This window comes from Botryllus schlosseri, chromosome 16, assembly GCF_051294905.1.
Source record: "Botryllus schlosseri isolate E-star chromosome 16, Bs_hap1, whole genome shotgun sequence".
In the NCBI taxonomy this organism is placed as follows: Eukaryota; Metazoa; Chordata; class Ascidiacea; order Stolidobranchia; family Styelidae; genus Botryllus; species Botryllus schlosseri.
This window is the reverse complement of record NC_137251.1, coordinates 1139251-1163503: the sequence shown is the minus strand read 5'-3', so window position 1 is coordinate 1163503 and position 24253 is coordinate 1139251. Positions and strand designations below refer to the sequence as shown.

Sequence of the window (24253 nt, the reverse complement as noted above, 5' to 3'; positions counted from 1 at the left end):
TTGAACAAGTTATCTGGGTATTTTTTTGTCGCAATTGAGTTAATGGAAATAGTATTACGCTCTGACATCATCACGGTCCGTGGTTACGTCTCAAAGGAACGCGGTCTCTTTCGCCGCGAAAGCTCGCGAGGAAAAATGGTAGAAGTTGCAATATTTTAAGAATTTTTTCTGTGATCGTTTTACTGTTCTTTACGCGTAATAAATATGGGAAACAATCTGGTTTTATTCACGACGCTGCTGATCAGAGTTAGGCGACTAAAAAAGTATTAAGATTTTCCAGATTAGATTAGAATTAGAATGATAGCTATACAAGTATACAGTTTTAGTTCAAATTACATTAGAATTAAATTAATAGCACAGATTGATATAGTGAAGCTTTTTCCAAAGTAGATTACGTAGTTTTTTTCTTAAAATACATTAAAATAGTAATTACTGAATTTATAAAAACTAGGAAATTGAATTCAACTCCGAATTAGTAAGAAAGTTCATATCAATGCAGAGATCATTTTCCGGTTTTTATTTGTTACGAAGTTGTAATTCATATTCGATCCATATCGCACGCAGCGGTGTTCAAAGTATAGTTGGCGTTGCTAGAATCAGTGACGTGCGGTCCAATGAGGCAGGTGAGGCAGTGCCTCAACTGTCGTCAGGGTGAGTAATTGAAAATCCACCGTGAGTCGATGATTATTGATATTTTACATCGATGCTCTTAAATAACTAAATTTGAACATTTTTTCGTCCAACATCATCGATTTGTATAAATACTATTCAAAAATACAGCGCGAAAGGAGAGGTGAGGCACGGGCTGGTCGTGCCTCACCTGCGACAATGCAATTCAGCATAAATAGCTCGGAATTCATAATAACTGGTATCAATCAAATGCTATCGTCACACTGATTCCGAAAATCCAAATATTAACAGTGTCAGAGCACCAGAACCCTCCCAAAATCACCAATGAAGGTGGCATTCGGTTTTATTATAGACAATGCTATCGCAGAGAACAATACCCAGGTGAAGCACAAACGAATCTGCCACGTGGACTATTCGCTAACAATCGGACAATCGCAGCGCAGTGAAACGCGCTATCGATTTCGGAATACAACAACAGTCTTGTAGGAATTATATAGCAACGACGGCCAATATGTAATGTGGAGCAAATTAATTTCCGTTACTTATGCAGCTGTTTTCCGTCCATAGCTACGCTAAATTGTGGTATGTGATAGCTACTTGCATAGGCTGCATTGTCGTTGTTTGTGACCTTTATGTTGTGTTCAACTGCATTACCTATAAGGCTATAACACTTAATTGTGGTATGTGATAACCATCTTTACATAGTCTGCGTTGTCGTTGTTTGTGGTCAGTGGTGTCACTCCTAGTATTTTTACACTACATCTAGTGTATTTTGACTTGACCTAGTGTCCCAGTGTATTTTCTTTCGAAATTCGGCAAACCTGGTGTTTTTTTACTGAAAAATGTGCTTCGAATAATTTATACGGTACTTGAAGAGATAGTAATTATTATCCGTCCAAGCTCGCCCATTTAGCACAATAGCGACTAGCAGTCCTATATGTAATGTAGAATGTGGAATTGCAACGGCTATCAGCGTGCAAAGAAAATGCTCTCGTTGCTGTTGTTATTCACATTTTGGGTCTCTTTATCAGGTACTTTACGTGCGTACGTTACAAAATTTCAAATCTTTGTCCGGTGTACATACGTACTACATGGGCCTACTGCTCGCCAATCAGTAACGGTCAGACTGCGTCTAACTAAGCATAACCAAACATCAATACACAAGTTACTATTTTAAACTAGGCAAGTGGTGATTAATTATCCTGCTGCAATGTACTGTATGGCGTGTGGAACGTGTTGATAAGCTGATAAACAGCACGGCGGGTGTTCTAGTGTTGGGATGACTCGAGTCATGACTTGACTCGAGTCAGACTCGAGTCAACTTTTTCGTATGACTTGACTTGACTCGAGTCACTTTCCAAAAATGACTTGACTTGACTTGACTCGGCGCTTCAAAAATGCGAATTGACTCGTGACTCGGAGCAAAATTTTCGAGTCAATTTCGAGTCATCAAGTAAACGGTATCGATTAAATCACTGAATTTTGTGAATGTTAGTATTATGCGCGATACTCCTGCTGTGTCACTTGCGAGAGTAACCAATCATCCACTGATTGTACGTTTTACTGATCCTCTATTGTTATATCACAAATATATTGACAACAAACGTAATGATCACAGCTTACGTTGTTAGTGGTAGTAGCAACAGATTAACCTCATAACAAAGTATCTCTGTTTCTTAGACGGCCCAGTGCTTAAATTCCACGGTGATCGCCTATACCGACCCTCTTATATGTCTTAAATCCAGCGAATATAGTTTGTGCGTTTGTTTTTTCACGGATGGCTATAGTGTATTGTACCATATGAATTTGTTAAACTTCTCGAGGCTTCGAACCGATTGTCTGCTAATAACAGACTGTTGCATGTTGCTATGTACATAGTAACTCGAGTATTTTATTTGCAGTTCTACGTGTGCGTGAGCGATACAGCGCCTTCTTGAGGAATATTTAACTTTATATCAGTTATTTGATTCAATATAAATGGCCAATTATTCTGTCTTTTACACAGCTAACAACATGTTATGACTTTGAATCGTCACTGATACTTCGAAAATTCAATTTGACTTGAATTATGACTTGACTCGACTTGACTTGACTTGACTTGACTCGAGTCACCTCCAAAAAACGAGTGACTTGACTTGACTCGAGTCACCTTCGAAAATCGATTGACTTGACTTGACTCGAGTCAAAATGTGCAATGACTCGAGATGACTCGTGACTCGAAGGTAGTGACTTGATCCCAACACTGTTACAATCACACTAATGTACGTACATCGAATATCTATTTACTGTGGATACTTGTTACGCAATGACTAGCAAAGCTAATAGGCTACTTCTGGCGTAATAATGAGCAATGGCATTTGAAAATAAGACGTTTGTGCTATCACGTAACTGGTATAACATCTCTTCCTTGTTCTCGAATATTCAGTTCATTTCATAGTCCTTGTACAAATAAAAAGTAATCGTTCTTTCACAAAAAAATCGATTAGATATGGGAAGTAGTCGATTACGATTACTTCGGAATTTTTTCGAATGTAATCGATTGCGATTACGATTACTTGAAAATGCTGTAATCGTCGTAATCGATTACGATTACTAATCTCGATTACCCCATGTTTGGATGCAGGTATACTGGGTATGCCGTGTTTACCTAGCAATTTTTTCGGGTATGCGGCATACCCACTATTCCGTTAGTCATGATACCAAAGATGTTGATTTCTACAATGTTGTAATTGTCCTGCTCTGTAGAAATATGATATCTGACTCGCCGGTCGGGACCATTACGTCTACTGCGATTGCGATTGTGTATAGCCATTACATTGGCAGGGTTATCAATACATGAAATGAGCATAGACTTCTGTAAATATTTCGGCAATTTGGCGGTTTTTTTCCCACACGGCTAATTGTTAAATAACTTCGTTCTTTCGCTTAACATGACGGACTGACTTTCCCGTTCGCGCCATTAGCGGCACATGTGATCGTCACATCCCCTAATGGATGCCGGATGGCTGGACATTGATTTATCCCTCAGAGGACCAATTTTAATGTGTTTTATTATTCCTTTTTATGCTTGCATGTATTTTGCTTGGCGACCATAACCACCGCTCTTTTGTCGGCAACCCCGCGTCATTAATTGGATTTGGTTTCGTTTTTTTTTTTTAGTTATGACTAGACTCTGACACGGCTTTGTTCACGCCGCGTTCTCAAGCCCCCGGATTTTACTGTTAACGGGTTCTCACAACTCTGGCATAAAATTCGCATAATATGACTTCACCATGTATCATTCCACACTCAGATCTCCGAAAATTATTCCCCAGTAATCGTCGATTAACGACTTGAGTAATTCGGCTTTTCTAACTTCAAATCGTCCCAGACTCGCCGATACGGGATTTCCGATGACTCCTTAAAACCGTCTTTCCAATCTGCCACGCCGTACCCATTAACATTACGCACGCATGGCGCGGTGGTTATGACGCTACTCGCCCTTTACTTTATTGCTCTTTGTTTCTTATAATAATACAAAAAACCTTTTGCCTTTTCCAACCCATGCCGCTATCTAATGGTTTCTTGGACACGGGATTCGACATCACATGGTGACCACGTGCTACCCTCAATCCGCACATTATACCGTTACTGTATCGTAACTATTGCATTTCATATTCATGCCTCTGTTCTATTCAGTTACCTGTATGATTGGAATATCGTTATCACTCTGATTTTGGAGGGACGGTGCGGAGATCGTGCTCCCTCTCTCCTATCTGTTATTGAACAATACTACATCACGTGACTTATCGCATAGTTATAACCCATTGCATATCAAAGATTGACTCAGTAGAGAGACTCATGTACGCTAACCTACTGCTTGTACCCGAATTGATATACCGTCCGTACAATATATCTGGAAAAGGCAATTGTTTGTGTCTATTGAACTACAGTCAAGAACTACACAGGACGTTTGTGTCAGCTGCTGCCAGTTAAGTATATACTATAAGCTGCTATCCGTAGACCGCGGACTTCCCGTATACAATCGCAGACTGACAGACCGCTCTTCATCCCCGCATCTACTGCGATACATACAATACTGGTTGCGAACAGACTCAAGCGGCGTAATTGATTTTGTTTTGCGATCAGAAGATGTATTGCAGGCTAGAGATATCAAAAGTTTTGACGCATCTGAAATTGGTGTCACTCTACTCAACAGATTCCGGTTAACATACTTGGGCATTTGTGTAAATAGTTATTGTAACTTTGTACGATAGCTAGCCGTCGCCGAACATGCGTATAGCTTGTTCCAGGGACGGAGTGATTGAAATTGTATAAATGCAACTTCTGCAACTTTTGTTAAAATTAAAAAAATAAATGCAACTTTCTCAGGTTTTTAGTGCAACAAAAACCTGCTCTACTGATTAGGAACGCATATAAAGTGAACAATTAACAGGAGCAATCGCCAACAGTGTGAAAAGTACACGAGTACGTGGTTTCGAAAGTAGATTTGCTCGATACGGTCCATATACTTCTAGTAGTTCATCGTATAAGTGACTGCTTTCCAAATTGCCGGATTTATTTTCGCGACCAATGCAAAATGACATTACATTTACATGCCATCATAAACAGGTGAAATCTCGCAAAACATATTCAGTTACCGTGATGCGGGGGATGTTTCAACCAGTTGTTACGACGTGACGCAAACGTGTCCCAAAACTACTTCTCGTAATCAACAGTTTCTTAGTTTTGCCTAAGAACTAAAAAGTAGAATTCCAATTACTATAGTCATAGAGTCGAAGGAAGGGGTCATTAATCTCTAGCGCGTTTCGATTACCGACAAACAAGCTTTAGGTGGTTACATCACTGTACGACTTTACGTCAAAACACGCGTCACAAAGACCCGCAAAATGCCGAACCGACAAATTTAGCAACGCGCGTCACCAGACCACGGTCTAATAAGCAGCGAATTTGTCGAGTGAAGCGAATTGCTCGCAGTTTGACTTTGCATCGGAAGAGACTGCAGGCTATTTACGACTTGTTGCAGCTATAGTTGCAGGAGTGCGGAGGCTAAAGATTGATTCATTCACTGTATTTTCAACTTCAAAGATTTGAAGCATGACAAGATATCCATAAAAGGAAAAGATAGGAAGGTTTCGGAATGACTTGGGCTAGTGTTTCATGAGACATCCACCTGGGACCAAAAGGTGTAATTTTGAGGCATGATCTTGAGCGCTGACCAGTATCGATGCACTAGATGAGGTTGATCTTTCGTCTTTTAAGCCTATTATTACGCAGTGACTGGAACAGATAGTTGCAACAGTGGGTGTGAAAGAAGATATGGTTGACCTGTGGTTTGCATTTTAACTATAGCGGTACCGATATCGGATTTTAGAGTTGATACCGATAAAAGTAGTAATTTGTACGCTGATAACGATATATCCAGTTGATATTCAAACAAGATGATATCTAGCTTGATGCGCACTTCCAAAACTTCGGAGCATTTATTTGAGCAGCTTTACAGCCAATGCTACGCTTGGACATGAAATAATCTGTAGAAAGGTTGCATCTGGACATTTGTAAGTTATACGAAATAGGTCAACATTCTCAGTCTTGGAGTCGCATATTATAATTGCTCTTCCTATACCATCACGTTATGACGACACGAAAATTTCCGAGATTTTTTGGTCGCTGTCGATATCTCTTTCTAAGTGTAAAGTCGACTCGATATTGCCGCGGAACCGATAATATAATCGGTAAGGCTTTAGTTTCAACCCGGTTATTACGCGTTTGCTGGAACAGGGAGCCTCAAGAATCACTGCATTATGGCGTCTTCGTAATGACAGCGTAGAGCTTAACAGCAAGTAAAGACAAAAAGGGTTTGGATACGAAATTGATTTGATGACTGTCAGCTCATAATAGTATCGATACAGTAGGACTTGTGCCGATTGTGCCGACCGGCGAACCTCGTTATTAGATCCACATTTCCTCTCAGCGGATGCAAACCCAGCGCGTCTTAGCCTTCAAATGTCAGAAGGCGCGAAAGTCAGAATTGCGGTGGGCCGAATTTTTCACTTGGTGAGAGCAATCGCTTCTTTCATGATATTTGGAAGGAGTCGCTTGTGCATTCGATGTCGCGATATTGAGGTAATCTACTTCTGAATGCCCATTCATGCAAATTTTAACAAATAGATAATTAATCTAATTATAATCTAATTTGTGAAATGTTTCTCCACTCTCATTCTCATTTTAATCTAATTTCTGCTTTTCTCGAATTCAGTACTTCTAATTATAATCTAATTTGTAAAACCTGAAAATTTTCCAGTTTTCAAGTACTTCCACAAAAGGTACAGCGACCAACAACTTAAGATCCTGAATAATTTAGTCAGAAGCTCGGAACGTGTAGAAAATTTCGTAATTCGAGACCAAGTATATAGTTTTTTAAGGCTTACTCGACCAAACGACTGTATAGTGTATACTTACGAAGTTAATGAAAGACAGTTATTTATTTCCTCGTATGCCTTCAGGATACACTTTTGTAATTTGTTATTTCTGTAGCGATGGAGTTATTGTTTTCATTCATGGCGTTCTGCATAGTGATCGAAAGCGGTGAGTTTTTGTTTTCATTATATTTCATTGTCGGGTCGGCCTATCGCATTCAATTCCCGAAATCCTTCAAACAGCTATTCAGCGATGAATTTTTTCAGGGCTAGCGGCCAAATGCATGACGCCGAGAGACGCGCGGTTCATGGTTCCGAAGGAAAAAGTCCCGGACGATTGGAAAAACTCTTCCATGTGGCACACGGGAGACTATTTCCCCGCCCCGAGTAAGATTTTTTCAGCCAGGTTGCGCCTAAACTCGTTTTGAAAAGAGGGTGTAATCATACCCCAATGACAACATGAAAACAGAACTCAGAATTCAACGGACTTCTTACCGACTGAACAGCATTTTCTTAAAGTTGCGTGTTTCAATTTAATTATTGCGCGGTTTGGGGCAATGATCATTATCAATCTGCGTTTTTTTCTGTCTCTGTATATATTCAACTGTTAGCTTAGTTCTTTTGGCTACTCTGCGGAAGAGACGGTTTTGATTGCTTCGTGGTGTCAAGCATCATTCGGATTATATTGTTGTGTTTGATTTATAGCGCGGTATAATTTGGAGTTAGGTTAGTTTTCGTGTTGCACCTTTTGGGTGTAAATACACACCTTTTTCGCTATGGATGTACGTACATTGTACAACCTCAATTCATCGATGCAATGACCCAGAATATCATGATCTGAAACAGATAACCATGCGCGGACCGGGATTTTGTTGACCAACGAGGACAACGCCGCCCGTGTATGGTGGGTCAAAGACAGCCAGTCAGACCTCTACATGTTCCTGACCAAGGACGAACCGAGGTGAGATTAACCCGCGAAATTGCAATTCTGAGGCTGTAACTTGATTCCGTAATACAGACACAGACAGATTTGGGCGACTAGATACTATAATTATAATCATTTGTTGTTCAGTTCAGTAGTTCCAGTTGGCTAATTATACTAATTAAAGCGAAATGACGGTAATCTAATTCTAATATAATTTGTGAAAATGTTTCTATGCTCTAATGTTATTTCTAATATAATTTCTGATTTTCCTGTAAATGCCACAAGAGAACTGCATCGTGCCAAACGAGTCAAGTGATTTTATAGTAACGGAGCTTGGTTCGGTGTCGAAGTTTTTGTTCAGTAATTCTAATTCTAATCTTGTTTGAAAAAAAAACGGTGTAGCTGTAATTCTAATTCTAATCTAATTTGTAAATAACTGTGTAGCTATAAAATTATAATTCTGATCCAATTTGAAAAAAAAAATCTTTGCAGCTTCAATTCTAATTGTGGTGCAATGTGGGAAAGCTGAAAATCTTCTAGTGTTCCAACTCTTAATTCGCAGAAACATTTTATGCACCTTGATCGGCGCGGGCCTGCAGGTGGGTTGGAGTCCGGTGACGACTGAGGTTCGCAGGAGCGGATACTGTCATTGGATTGTCGACGTGAACCCGGAGGACCCGTCTCTCTTTCAAATACGGAACCACGAACTGAGCACGGTGAGACTGCTCATGGGTAGAGGAATCATTTCAGCCTCTCCTTTTTTTTTATATATCTTTATCTTATAAAATTTTAGGTATTGAGGGTAACGACTAGGGCTAGGGTTCGATTCTGAATCGAGTGCTCGAGAATCAGTCCTTACGACGTGCAACAGTTTGAAAAGATACGGTAGTTCAAATATGTACATTTTATGCAACCACAAAGAATATGATCCCAGTCTACAATAGTATTATTTCGACAATGCCTATTTCATTGCACTTAGTCACAATGCTGGCAGCACTTAACAGATACGTCATTTTCATTAACGTATGCTGCTATACGATGTTTCAAGTCTTCCACAGTGGAAAATAGCATCGAAGCTATAATAATCGTTCGTAAATTAACTCTTATAGTGGAAATTGTGGAAAACCTCTTGATATTATAGATGTAAAGAGATTCAACAGTCGTTTTCAGAGAGCTTTATTATACGTCATCACGAGATGAGCGGATTTGAAATTTCCATGTCCTAATCCTAATCTTAATCCAGAAATTTTGTATATTGCAATCCTAATCCTAATCCTAGCTCGATTCAAACTTAAAATTCCCCTTAAAAAGCCTACATCTTATGCCTATAATTCTTTAAAAAGAATGAAAACGCTAAATCAGTGCCAAAGTACGTGAAGTAGGTTTGGTAGGACGTAAAACTTTGTCGCCGTTCGCCACGGGACATCAATCTCCCCGAAAATCTGTAGATCCAATCATAATCCTAATTCATCGAATTTAAAAAAACAAACTAATCCAAGCCTATGATACGTCAAAATTCCACAAAGCCGGTTTTCCCAAATCCTAATTCTAATCCTTGTTCAACTCTGACCAGTTTAGGCATGAGCGAAGAACGAAGCAGGCATTCCCATGTCCACCAAGTGTCCATTCTACCTAGCCGGAACCAGACACTTGGTGGCCCCGGCAACAACAACTCTACCACCACAACAACAGCAATAAACAATCATAACAAATACACCACTAATGGGTGGGCTGCCACAGCAATGAGTGTTTAATTTCAGTACTCAATAAAATATCTCTCACTAATCAACTCGAATTATTACGATCCGAATTCTGTGCCCAACCCTAGCGACGATCTTTGTGTTATGACTTGGGCCTGGTGGCCCTATGGCTTTCTTAGCATAGTAAATTCCACACAATTGCATATTAGTTAAGCAAGTGTTAATAATTTACACGGCGGGCAAATTAAGATTCGGTGTCTCTCTCGCATTCTTCAGATCCCAGATATCGGCCCGGTCTACCTCAACCGTACCGGACTGTATTTTGATTACGCGTCGAATTCGATCAACGACCCGGCCAACAGCGTGGAGGAAAAATGGAAATGGTGGAGGTGGCAAACGGACGGGAGCGGTGATATGCACGACATGTCCGCCCTGCCGGACCAGTGCGAGTTAGGTAATACCTCCTATCATCGCCTGGCGAACGGTTCTGGATCAAGAATTAGGCCTCGACTCGAGTCGATTATTATCATTCATGAAGGCGTGATAAGAGTATGAATGTTATGTAAATTTCAAAAATGTACATTTTATGATACGCAAAAGAATATAATCTCAGTTCCCTATCATATTAAAGATATTTTGGTGGTTTTTCGACCATACATATTTCAGTACACTTTTTGACGATACTGTGGGTTGATGTTTCGTATGCTGAGATACGACCATAGGGGTGTTCAAAAATGACTTTTTCTTTCATACTGTACTGGCTACTTGATAAAATTGTTAGGGTACCTAAAAAAACATTGCTCACCAATTTTGGCTAAATTCTAACCTACTGTGGCATTGCTAAAAGAGAAAAAGTTTTTAATTTATTTGAAAAAAATTTATATTTCAAATTTTACTGGCTACCCTATGAAATTGTTAGATCGGCTGAAAGAAATGATGAACAACGAATTTGACTCAATTCGAACAAGTAGAAACGAAGTAATTGATGTTCGAAATTTGATATTTCAAATCCTTGTATTTACGGTGGGCAGAACTATAATAGATAATTGAATAATTTGCCCCCGTAAATACTATTTTCTTCAAATCCCAATCTTCCAACTACAATAACTCCGCGATATATTTTTTATAATAGAAACAATTTTTTTCTCTTGTAGCAATGCGGCTACTCAGTGGAATTGAACCAAATTTGATGTGTTGCCTTTAATTGGGCAACCTAACAATTTTATCAAGTAGCCAGTACAATTTGGGAAAAAAGTCATTTTTGAACGCACCTAACGACCAATCGAGGTTTAAAGGCGTCCACAGTGCAAAATAGTATCGTAACTATAATTCTCGTTGATAAATTACTCATTAGTGGCAAGGAGCTAAGCATTTCAGTACTCGAAAAAGTTGCCTCTCATTATTGAATCAAATTAGAATTAACACTCGAATCATGTGCCCAGTTCTAATTATACGGTTATAGTACATAGTCAGGTTGAATTTGGTCAGAATCGGTCAAATGTATCCTTTCTCGTTCAGGCGAATCTGGAATTCCCCTGTTTATGGAGGAAGAAGTTACCGGAGAGGGTGTTTTGGGGAGGTCTTCTGTGGGCGGGCGAAAAAGAAGGAGGCGTCGATACAAGTTTATGAGACAAGGTGACCCCCGTTTGACGAAACGTGTTGGCCCGCGTACGTTTGAGCATGCGACATTTCAGCATGTATAGCATATGAGCGTGCGGGTCAAAGTTAGAGGATGGGTTGGTTTTGGGCTAGGGTGCTGGTATAGGTTAATTTTCGGGATAGGGTTATTTCTATGGTTATAAACTCACTCAACTGTCGGGAATGGGGTGATTTTGGAGGGCATGGGCATTTTATGGTTATAAAGTCACATATACTCAACTATAGGGTGTGGATTAATTTTTGAGATAGGATGAGCTTTAGGGTTACCATATATATTGAGATCCTAAAAGAGAACAATTTTTTTACAAATCACAAAATTTATAATATCGGACGAGAAAACGGGTAATTTGAATATCGTTATGGGATATACTGTTCTGTCGAATAAAGAAAGAGGTCATTTTTACAACTCGACTCACGAAAGACCCGCTCGAACGTTCAGATTCCACATTTTGCGTCATTTATGCCGTTTTTAGTTGTGCCTGTACAGTGTACAATCGCCTGGCTCGCAAAGTTATAAAAGAGGACGGATTGCCAAAAAGAGGACATTTGGCGTCCTTGACGGACATTTTTGATTTCCTGAAAAATGACGAAAAGGACGTATGGTGGCCCAATTAGAAAGTTACCTGCTCCACTGTAGTGTCTCATTGTGTCGCATGCTCAAAAGTCGGACAAGCAAATCGTATTATGCGACACTTGATCTCACGGTAAAATATTTGAGATTCAATCCATTGCAGATTCCTTCGCCCGGTGTAGTCAATACTGGTTCTTACACGGCCGTAAATGCTACCGGATTTTCACGGCGCCCGGCCTTCAGCAGTCCCGTACGGAGAAGGTTTGCAGATTGCTTAAAGCCAGGGTCGTGTTGCCCGAGTGAGTCTTTGCAGTTGGGACAGGGCTTTAGAATATGGATGGCAGAACACGATACTCAAATATAGCAGCCTGTTAACTACAGGTGGCCTAACGCAGTGGTTCTCAACCTTTTTCTCTTCGCTGACGATAACCCCAGACGAGTTTCAGTCGAAAATATTCGGGTTTATTTCAATATCAATATCTGCGGACCTCGTTCCAAAGCAAGGCAATATTTTGTAGGAGTGTCGAAGAAAATCGATACATTCGTGCCCTAGCGCGGAGCTACGCGCCCGGTAGGAAGTTCTGGATCCGGGCCAGAGTTCTGGATAACGTCCGGAATCCCAGCAGGACAGATTTCAAAGATAGAGGGGAAGATTTGACATTTTCGCGGATCCGAGCGACCAGACGAATCATGTGCGTGTGATTTTTCTTCGTGTTTGTCGAGCTGTCCTAGAACTATAACTAAAACTACTTACTTTACAAAACTAGCAAAAAGAACTTCTCGCTTTTAAAAACTGGCAAATGAAATTAGAACTACTGACAGAACTAGTCAGTCTTCAAAAGTGGTGACTAGAATTAGAACTAGAGGTAATCACTTTTTAAAACTCGCTACTAAAACGAGAACTAGAGATCGGCCTACTCACTTTTCAAAACTGGCATCTGTAAATGGAGCTAAAACTACTCACTTTTGTGAACTCGCAATTAACCGTTTGGCGCCGGCTGCTATTTTCGTAAAATTTTACTTCATTTTTCAAAATCGAAAAATGGTACCTTAGTGGGATGCGAACACCTTAACCAAGGTATCATTCGATTCAAAACTTCAACGCGCAACCGACTGCGCCACTCAAATCATCTCGAACGATGTGCCTGGCTACTTATATCAAAAGCAAGCTGAGAAAACGTTGATCAGAAACGGAATAACTTTACTGTGCTCTTTATAGATCTTAATATAGATATGTGGTGACAGTAGGATCTTATGAATCGCATTAGTGAGGAAAGCATGGTCACAGAGATGCCTCGGACGATCTATTACGCCATATAGTATTGTTTCTGCATTAGATACAGTGTAGCCCAGGGGTCACCAACCCGGTGCCCGCGGGCACCAGGTAGCCCGCGAGGCCTAAATGAGTAGCCCGCGAGCCCATTCTAAAAATAGGTGGAATAACAGCAATTACCAATATTCGTCAGATTATTACCAATGAGCTTTTAAATATATAGATCGATCGATTCAGCTATTCTTGTTTAAAACACACTAACATGTAACTTACATATATAAACACTTATCTTCTATTACAATTAGTAATATATATATATGTGATAGAATCACCATAAATTCAAGATACGGCGCATTGCCTATACAGGTGACATGACGGAATGCCCCACGGTCTTCTTGAAATGGTGGCGGTTCCGTTATGATAGCTCGACGACCAGGACAATGCCACAGTAGTAAACAATATTACTATTCGGACTCAGATAGCCGTGAAATACTAGCAGATTTTCAATATCTGTATACCCATTACGTATTGCATCTTTTGACACAGCTTGTTTCTGTTACAATCAACGCAGTTTAATATACCGTGTTTCTAACTTTCCGTAATCGTTGCTGCTGTCCGGTATTGTCATTTCTGGATGCTGAACCGTAGGAGATTGAAATTGTAACACTGCAAAATGACCCCCACCTCACTGTGCAGCAACGTTTGGTGCATTGTTGATACGGAAAAGTACAGTGGTGTATGCGCAGCAGCTATGAAGGTTGCAAGCGTCTATGGTTCAACTTATCGTAGTGAATCAGCCTTTCCGGACATGAACTTCATCACAAACAAACACAAAACACGCTTAATTATTGCACATCCGGAACACTCACTCCGAATTGCAGTGTCAAGTTAAATACCAGAGTACAGCCCACTAGTTGATAGCATACAATGCCAGGCTTCCCACTGACTGCTATAGAAACAGATAACATGATGCCCAGTCCTGCCCAGTGCTATGAATATCAAAGCGAAAATTCAGTGTGGTACGGGTAAACGGCGGGAGTAAATAGTAGCCCGCCGCTTCAATCATTACGCAAAAGTAGCCCTCGGTTGCAAAAAGGTTGGTGACCCCTGGTGTAGCCTGTTTGCACCGTAAACACGCGCCAGACCGCAGAGTGAGTGAGTCATCGGCGAGAGAGCGAGTGACGCGCGTATATTCATTAGGTAGCGTTAGATACAGGTCATTTACAAAGCTCATAGAGCACATAAATCGGTCACTTTAGTATTGATAAACGGAGATTGTCGTGCCCCAACCATAAGGACAAACCACAAACGCATATCATCACTACAACGTAAGGTTTATGGCGTTAATTTATAGCCCGTCATACAAACATTATGCACACGCTTGCGGGGAATGCAAACTGAGTAGTATTGGTCTTATTGCGATATATACATGACTATTAGCTGTTAGTCTGATGTAGATATAATCTTATGGCCATGTACTCTTTACAGAAACAATCTAAGAATGTCTATTACTAATAGAAATAAGGATATATCACTTTATATTACGGATATTCGTTCCCTCGTTTGAGACTAGCATATGGTAGTCTGCAGGAATTATCTTCGCGGTTTTCAGAAGCGGCCTTGGGGTGGCTTAGGCATAACTAATGTTGTTTATTTTGGCCTTGTAGGTGGAGATTGACTAGTTCTATTGAAAGAGACAAACCGCCAATGCTTATCATTACTACAACATAAGATATATATCGATATACGACAGCTCTTTGTATATCCAGACGCACGCTTTTGCGTAGGTATAATCGCTGAGTAATATTGTTCGTATTCCGAATTATACTTGACCATTAGCCGTTCTTTGGAATCATATAGGCAGGAACAATCCACAGACACAATCTATGAAGGTCTATGGCTATTAGAACACGATATATATCACGTTATGTGACGGATATTCATCCATCTGCTTGAAGCTGGTACGGTAGTCTGCGGGAATCCACTTCCCGATTTTCAAATGCAACCTTGAGCGGTGTGGAGCTAACTAGCGTTGTTTTAGCAACAAAAAAACAGAAGCCGACAATCCCTATTCATAGCAACAAACTACTGCTGGTTATGACTAATAAAACCAAATGTACGACAGTGTATATGACGGGTATGAGGAACGCGCGTCTGCGAAATGATGCTTCGGCGGATATTGTTGTCACGCGGCCTATCACATAGCTTTTGAACAGCTTAGATGTAACTAATATCAGATATGAAGATATGTGTGGACTTGTATGGACACTAGCTTTTCACAGAAAGAAACAACTATGCTCTAAGACGGCTAGAACAAAACATACAGAACGTTATGTGAGAGTGGTCAATGACGCGCGCGTTGCCGCAAGAGTGTATTTTGCAACATATTTATCTACGGTATTTGATGTCCGATTTCGACGTCTTAGATATAATATATATCAAATATTATGGTATCAATGAACTTGCACAAACAATATCTATCCGTAGAAATAAACAGCAACGACCTAGCACGATTAGAACGGGATATAAAGTGGTTCTGATACAGTACGCTTCCCTCTAACGGCAATGGGTAAAAATACCCACGCCGGCGCCAAACGGTTAAAACTCAATTTAAGCTACTGACTTTCCAAAACCAGCTACGAGAACTAGAATTGGAACTAGAACTACTACATTTCACAACATACAACTAGAACTAGACTTCACACGTTTCAAAATCCACGACGAGAACTAGAACTACTCACTTTTCAAAACTCGCAACTGACACTAGAATTAAAACTACTCACTTTTCGAAACACACAAATAAAACTAGAATTAGAACTGTACTCACTGTTCAAAATCCGCTACTACAACTAGAACTACTCACTTTTTAAAATACGCAACTAAAGCTAGAACTAGAACTAATAGCCTTGTAAAACTGGCAACTAGAACTGGAACTAAAATGCTCACTTTGCAGAAGTTGCGACTACAACTAGAATCAAAACTAGTCAAAAACCAGTAGTTAGTTGGCCGTCAACTATAGCTATATATTGTTAATTTGTACCTTTTTGCGTGTACTATAGTCTTTTCTTGGGACTATACCATCTTTAATTTCCATAACTTCAGGAACACGCAGAAGTGCGCCCAGCTCATGCCGAGAAAAAGCGCGCTGTGGTGGCCTAGCAGCTGCTACGACTCATCTGCCCACGTTTTGTGCGAACGAGGTGAGTTTTTCAATAGTATTTAAGTATAGGTTTTGCGTATTCAGGCTACGCACTACTTGCTGAAGCTGAAGTAATTATGCTTTTTGAGTACTTCCGCTTCTACTAACTTGAATTCGTTTAGATTTGTCTTGCAAATCATTACTTGCGTCTGTAATTGAGTAGACATTGACGACGTTATTTCAGCTTGAGTGGTCACGCAGACTAATTTTACCGCCTCTGGTTCCCTTCCACAGACGCAGACGTAGCCGAGCAGCCCGGGTCGCTGAAATGCGGGAAGATACAGACGAAGCACATTGACGTGAGCTCGCAAAAGACTTGTTCAAACTACCGGATTTTCGAAATGCGCAACTAATACTAGAACTAACGACTCTTAAGAAGCCGCAGCTAACAAACTAAAACGAAACCATCAAATTAGTGACAGCTTTAATTGCTGAATTGCGAATGAGATAAGAAATAGGCCTATTGGAGATAAAACTGGTATTTCAAAAAGACGGGGTTTCGAGTTTGAAATGGGAGGGGCTTCAACCTCCCAAAATCCACCCCTGGCTACGTCACTGTTAATAGTGATGACTCTGAGCTAGCAATGGTTGCGAGAATATCACACAACAGAACACTGGTATCACGATTCACGCCAAACGAGAACACGTGTTTTCTAGTTGTTTGTCAACTGTTTTTTTAATATACGCAACTGCAACTAGAACAATAGGCTATTCACTCTTCAAAATCCATAACTAGAACCAGAACTAGAATTTCTCTCTTTTCAAAATACGTAGTCGGAACTATTACAACTCACTTTTCAAAATCTGCATCTAGAGCCAGAACATATAACTACTCTCTTTTCAAAATCCGCAACTTATACTTAACCTAGAAATAATAACTTTTTAAAATCCGCGACTAGAGCTAGAACATATAGAACTACTCTCTTTCCAAAATTCGTAACTATAGAACTAGAACTACTCTCTTTTCAAAATCCGAAACTAGAACTAGAAATATTGTCTTTTTGAAGTCCGCGACTAGGTCTGGAACTATTTCTAAATCCCCAGCTAGAATTAGCACTAGAACTACTAAAAAAACTAGTAGTTATCTCACCGTCAACTTACTTGATTGGCAGTTTATGCAAGTCTGGTTCGAACACTTCGTTTTCGCGGTCTTTATTCGAAACTTCCTCGCTTTTTCAGAACTTGATGGCGAGCGAGTATTTCGGCGAGCAAGCGTTTCGCGTGGTAGGGGGCGAGAACGCGGAGGCCGAGCAGTTTCCATGGCAGGTATACCCTCTATACCAGGCTTCTATAGGTGTTAGCGTATAAATATATTTATTGAATGGTCGATCTATTATATGCATGTGTGTGTTGGGTTTGATATATATTTCTATAGGTAATGAACTGTAGCTTACACCAGATACTCTTACGGATGGCGACCGAATCTGCAGTCCTCACGACACACTTGCACTTCTAGATAATTTTCAGATTTTCAAAACTACATTAGAATTAGAATGATAGATGTGCATTCACTACATTGTACACTTCAAAATTAGATAAGAATTAGAAATACAGAAGTCGCAAAAGCTTGGAAATTGAATTCAATTCCTAATTGGAAAGAAATACAATAAATATCAACTTGAGTTCATATAGAATCAGAGTTAATCCCCATAAGCATGAGAATAGCAAATCTCGGCAGGATTCGCGCGATACATTTCTCCTGTATATTATGTTCAGGAGAACCAGAAATTAGATAGAATTAGATTACCTGCTATTGCTGTAATTAGTCGTTGTTGTTATTGTCAGATCTGGTATTCGTGGTGTCTGTCGACTACTATGGTCATTTACCCAGGCCAGTTTGCTTCATTAATTAGTAGGCTAATTTTCTTCATAAAGCAGACAATTCGAATTACCTAGTTGGCCACATCTACCTCAAGGCTCCTCGTTGTTCCCTATATAGCTTACAGTTCCATTTCGTTATGTATGTTTTTTCCCTGCTTGTCGACGCGACGAATGAACATATGTCTGTCTGTCATACGCTGTATGTTTGCGTTCAGGCGGCGATCCGGTTGCGTAGACCAGAGCGAGCGGACGGGCTCGATGTTTTTCATTTCTGTGGTGGCGCTCTGATCGATCTGCAATGGGTCGTGTCCGCTGCGCACTGCTTTGCGACCAGGTGCGTATTGGCGGTCCGTGGGACATACGAGCATGTGCTCTTAACGAAAAGAATGTGCAGTCCTATTTCATACCCAAAGGGACGAAAAGGGTGGCTGGCAAAAACTGAAGATAACTCTGAATTATATCGCGGTTATAAATCACGTGCCTACGTTCATATACATAATTTGGATTAAAATGTTGAACTCGATTTATACCGTGGTATAAGTCTGAGGTAGGTTCTAGTTTCCGTGTGCGGTGGGTGTATATTAACACCCGTATATCAGGGGTGGTATACGGGTGTAAATACACACCCTTTCGCTAAGAGTATGCGACATTTCAACATGTTGCAATTTGACATGTGACGCTTGATCATGAGGATTAAATCTCGGGTTAAGGTTGGGTTCAGGTTCGATTTATAGTTTGGAATAAGGTATGATATATAAAAGGGTTTTAATTTCATTGTTAGGGTTTTGGTTAGAGTTATACTTTTAGGATGCTATGTTCCCTAACTCGCGGAACTTTTAAGTGTGAAATCCGGACCTTATCTGTTTCAGTACTTGATTAATTTTTAATATAACCAAATCCATACTATCGTTGATATTCGAAAACAAAGTGCACTGTTTTCTTTCCTTCTGTTCAGCTCCAGACTAACAATAATGTAATCGCCTTGGTTGGAGCCATAAGGTCGATTTCGCATCTGTATGGCCACTGAAACCCTTCACCACTGCCTTCCGACTCGCTCTCACCACTTCAGAACCGAGATTTTAAGAACTAGTAAGACATAAAAATGTCAATCCGTCCACTAGCTGTGACTATAAGAACAATGAATATAGTTCACTTATTGCTTTTGCTAATAACGCTTTACCGGATTTTATATAAAGTTACATCGTGTTATATTTGTATGAACTGGAAAGTATTTCACGAGAGTTATCGCGCCTAAAAGAGCGTCGACATAGTGTAGTTGTATGCGCGATTCACAACTGCAACACCTATAGGTTTTAAGCTTTTGTAATCCTGTGCTAAAGCGACGCATAACAAACTGGACTTTTTCATGGTGTCGCATGCTCATTAGGGTTCTTTAAAAATGACTTTTTTCTCACATCGTACTGGCTACTTGATAAAATTGTTAGGTTACCTAATTTAAGCCTACACACAAAATCTGGTTCAATTCCAGCCAGTAACCGCTTTGCTACAGGAGAAGAAAGTTTCTATTTATTATATAAAAATGAATAATAAAAAATTTGAACATTTTCTGTTCACCCCATGAAAGTGTTAGGCTGTCTATAGAAACTATGCTCACCAAATTTGGTTCAATTCCAACCAGTGGAAGAGGAGTTATTGCCGTCGAAAAATTTGGATTTGAATAAAATAGTATTTACGGTGACCGATTCTTTGTTTATTTATTATAGTTGTGCTCCAAATTTTTCGACGGCAATAACTCCAGTTCCACTGGTTGAAATTGAACCAAATTTGGCGAGGATCGTTTCTATAGACAGCCTAACACTTTCATGGGGTGAACAGAAAATTTTCAAATTTTTTATTATTTATTTTTATATAATAAATATAAACTTTCTTCTTCTGTAGAGGTTACTGGCTGGAATTAAACCAAATTTTGTGCGCAGGCTTAAATTAGGTAACCTAACAATTTTATCAAGTAGCCAGTACGATTTGAGAAAAAAAGTCATCTTTGAAGAGCCCTAATGCTCATTGCTCAACTGTCGGGCAGCCGAATTCTTCCCGAATTTGCCCGTTCATTGACAATTTCTGGGCAGGAACCCGTCCGAGTTCGTCGTGCGTCTCGGCGACTTGAACAACGTGGTTGATGACGGCACAGAGCAAGAGTTCGACATCCAGGAGCTGATCGTACACAGCGAATATCGAAGCGTGCCTTCGCACAGAAACGACATTGCTCTCATCAAGCTCAGCAGGAAGGCTGTGTGAGTAGGATATTACCACATAAATCAAGTTCAGTTCATTTAAAATGAGAGTCCATTCTAATAAGCACGAGAATGACAGATGTTTGTATACAGTGTATACCGAGGTTGACTCGTTTCGCAATATACAGTTCTCTTGTAGCGTTTTCATGAAAACCAAAGTTGGATTAGAATTAAAATAAGACCATAGAAACATTTCACAAATTCGTTTACAATTTGATTACCGGCATTTCGCTTTATTCAGTCGGAGTACACAATAAGTATTATATATCTTTTCAATTCTGGATAGAACTCCAATTACGATTCAGGTTGAACGACACGGTGCAGCCTGTATGTCTGCCCACCCCGAGGTTTAACATTCGATCTGACGGCGAGCGATGTCAAGTCAGCGGGTGGGGACTCACGGATCTCAAGAAAGGACAAGCCTGTGAGTCATAATAGCTTATAAAAGCTGGGGGCCACGAGCTTTGTTTCAGGAGCGGCATGGAAAAATTTAGAAAAGCTTTTCATGTATAAGTATACTGCAATATAACAAAATAAATAAATTGGAATTTAATAAAAAATACTGTTATATCAAAAAGTAACTTTTTCATCTTGAGTTGACGTTGCTCCTTCCACCTCCAAACCAACAATTATGACTTAATCGGAGGAAAACAAGTTCAACACACACTGTAACTGCATATGGCCAAATAATGTTACTCTTTTCCAATTTTCTGTGTGCTAAAATTTCCCTTAAATCATGGGCGGGTAACTTGTCCAGTCGGCGGGCCTGATATGATCATACCAGAATTGTTATATTATAATCGCGTATTTCTCCACCTATACAAGGAATAAATCGTATTGCTGGTGACGTCATATTTTGTGATACGATTGTTGATATACAATGTTCTTTCCAATTCTCTACTAGTTGCTGACGATTATCCCTGACGAGTGTCAGCCGAAAATATTGGGGTTCATTTCAATAGAATATACTATTCAATTGTATATTGAAGTTCTGTACCTCCAAGAAGCTCTTCAAATCGTAATAATGTCAACTTTTTAGTTTAAAGCAAATAGACCAAAACAGTATTGAATGAATTATTAACGTAATGTACTTCGGTAGCTGTTGAAGTCATATGAAGACACATGAAGTCAATGAGACATATGAGGTCGATCAAAGTTGTCAACAAGTTCTTTGAACTCTGACTGCATGTTCGACGTAGAAACCCTTAGTGAAGACTACAAGTGAACATGAGTAAGATTAGAACGCAGCTCTGTCTTGTTAATGCTCATTGTTCATGGTCGAAAATGCCAGCCGGAAGAATGTGGCCGAGGACCAGGAGCTGTCAGCAGGCCACTCGAAATCCCGTTGCAGGCTGTTTATTGCCGGTCTCTTCATTAAATAATAAAAAAATAAAAAAATAAAAAAAGATATATTATGGAAAATTCACTTCTATCAAAGCATGTTTCGGTTGCAGCCGCCGCAAAAGTCCTTCAGTGGGTGACCGTGCCGACCATGCCCGACGCGCTTTGCTCGGAGAGGTACAACCGGAGGACCGAATACTTTGTCGAAGAGAAAATGTTTTGCGCCGGACATAGGGCAAGTCTGGCTTTCTTCGAATTTTGTGATCACGGACCTCTTCGAGCTCTGTGAGCGGTTGCGTGTAATGTACTGTAAAGAAAAACTTTATACAGCGGGGTCTTCATTTGCGACCCTGCCTCGATTTGGGCTGTTTGATGTGAAAAAAGTTACCCCATGATTAAAATGAGGTCATGACATCAGATTTGGACAAATAGAGAATTTTTAGCTTTACAAATCGGATTAGAATTGGAATTAGAGCTACACACGTTTCCAAATTACATTAGAATTAAAATTATAGAAGCACAGTTCTTTCCAAATTAGATTAGAACTAGAATTACAGTTCGCGAAAGCTTGGAAATTGAATCAAATACAGTTAATATCGAATTAGAAGCTCATTCTCATCAGCATGAGAATAGAAAATGTCTATACAGCAAGCTTCGCTCGTGTCTCACTATACAGATCTCCTGTAACAATTTCCGGAAATCAAAAAATTAGATTAAAATTAAAATGAGAGCATGGAAGTATTTCACAATTTAGACTATAGAATTAGAATTAGAGCGATTAGACATTTTACAAATTAGATTAGAATTACATTACTGGCACTTCGCTCACAAGGTAGTCATAGTCCCATTCACATAGGCTTACCATATTTTGGAAATGTAAAAAGAGGACACTTTTTCAGAAATTTCAGACTTGCAAAACCGGAGTAGAATTCTCAAAAACCGGTGAATTTTTCCCCCTTTGTGATCGGTTGACTAAAAAAAAAGGTCAACTTTTCGCTCAGACCTAAAAAAACCGTTTTTCACTCCGAAATACCCGCCGGGGCGTTATACTTCTGTGCTAATTTACGGCATATCACTCGCAATTTGCTCTAAATCTGACCTAAATTTTCAAAAAAGAGGACGAAATCTCAAAAAAGAGGACAAAAGGGCGTCCTCCGGGGACACTTTCAAAAAAGAGGACAAATCCTCTTAAAATAGGACGTATGGTAACCCTACATTCACAGCGTGATTCCTAAGGGATGATAAGGTTTTGTAGCTTTTTGATGATGTTTTTCAACATTGCCCTTTCGAAGACCCCACAAAACTAGTTGGCGGGCCCCGCATTTAAAGAACATCTGGAGTAAACGCGTTTTCATCCCGGGAGACAAAAACTGGGTATCAACTCTTGATATTTTGCAGAGAGGAGGCAAAGATTCATGTTCGGGCGACTCCGGCGGTCCGTACGTTTGCAGGAACAAGGACGACGGGAGATACGCTCTGGCGGGAGTGGTCAGTTTCGGTGAGTGACGCCAAACCAGGGTTATAATATCTCGAGTAGTAATTTCCCAGTGACTGGAGTCATTTTCTCAATTGTGGAAAACGACTCGAGTCGACTAGAGTCAATTTCTGTATAGAATCGACTTGTACTCAAGTCACTGCGCATGATTCGACCAAGACATACAACTCGACACATTCTATATGACTTGAGTCAAGCCTCATATAGCAGGACAGGTACTTGAGAAATAGGCCCTCAAACTACCTTTTACCTGTTTGAATTAGCTTTGTTCATAGTGACAAAAACGGGTATATAATGAATGGGAGCTATTCAATATGACCCAAGAGTTTCGAAAAGGTGAGTTGAACTTGACTTGAACTCAGCAATGAATAGTGAACACTTGGACTTGGACTCGGACTTGACTCGGTGGTGCATGGAAAATGACTCGAGTTGACTCGAGTCAAAACTACAAAAGTAAGATTGACTTGTGACTCGACACGTTGCGAGTTGGTTACAACCCTGCTCGCCGCCTCTGTTGAAATTTTGAATGACGCAGAATTCTCGCCGTTTCAGGCATCGGTTGCGCCCACAAAGTCTACCCCGGAGTTTACACGAACGTACGAAATTACATACCGTGGATAAAGGAACAGGTTGCGGCGTCCGGCGACTTCGACATACTCTCCGCCCTCATTCCGTCATAATGCCAATGTTATCCTGTCTACATCATATCTGAATAGTATATTCATATTGAAATATTCCCGAATACAATGTTGCTTCCAATTCTCTACTAGTTGTTGATAATTACCCCTGACAGCCGAAAAATATTCGGGTTATTTCAATATCAATATATTATTCAATTGTATATTGAAGTTCTGTACCTACAAGAAGCTGAATAACATATCTCCATACGTCTATCAAAAATCAACATTTTGCAACAAGCAACGAATCGTTGTAATGTTCCTCTAGAGCTCAGACAGGAAGATGATTCT

At 40.0% G+C, this 24253-nt stretch overlaps 1 protein-coding gene across 1 annotated transcript; it reads left to right on the top strand.

Annotated features, from left to right (window-relative positions):
• The first annotated feature begins 7128 nt into the window (after nucleotides 1-7128).
• On the top strand, nucleotides 7129-24206 carry LOC145458458 (uncharacterized). Its single transcript, XM_080336832.1, has 17 exons — nucleotides 7129-7218; nucleotides 7317-7436; nucleotides 7896-8010; nucleotides 8537-8690; nucleotides 9951-10128; nucleotides 11193-11309; nucleotides 12068-12203; nucleotides 12423-12596; nucleotides 16280-16377; nucleotides 16611-16675; nucleotides 17556-17642; nucleotides 18413-18531; nucleotides 20285-20449; nucleotides 20755-20873; nucleotides 21904-22029; nucleotides 23193-23288; nucleotides 23838-24206. The coding sequence occupies exons 1-17, from the start codon at nucleotides 7170-7172 to the stop codon at nucleotides 23963-23965; spliced, it is 2046 nt and encodes a 681-aa protein (XP_080192958.1). The 5' UTR covers nucleotides 7129-7169; the 3' UTR covers nucleotides 23966-24206.
• Nucleotides 24207-24253: the final 47 nt, after the last annotated feature.

Bases quoted from the DNA above. Each gene is read 5' to 3' on its own strand.
- LOC145458458 (XM_080336832.1), top strand. From the start codon at position 7,170: ATGGAGTTATTGTTTTCATTCATGGCGTTCTGCATAGTGATCGAAAGC. The intron at 20,874-21,903 runs GTGAGTCATAAT...TTTCGGTTGCAG, and splicing joins TCTCAAGAAAGGACAAGCCT to CCGCCGCAAAAGTCCTTCAG. The intron at 22,030-23,192 runs GTCTGGCTTTCT...TTTTGCAGAGAG, and splicing joins TTGCGCCGGACATAGGGCAA to GAGGCAAAGATTCATGTTCG.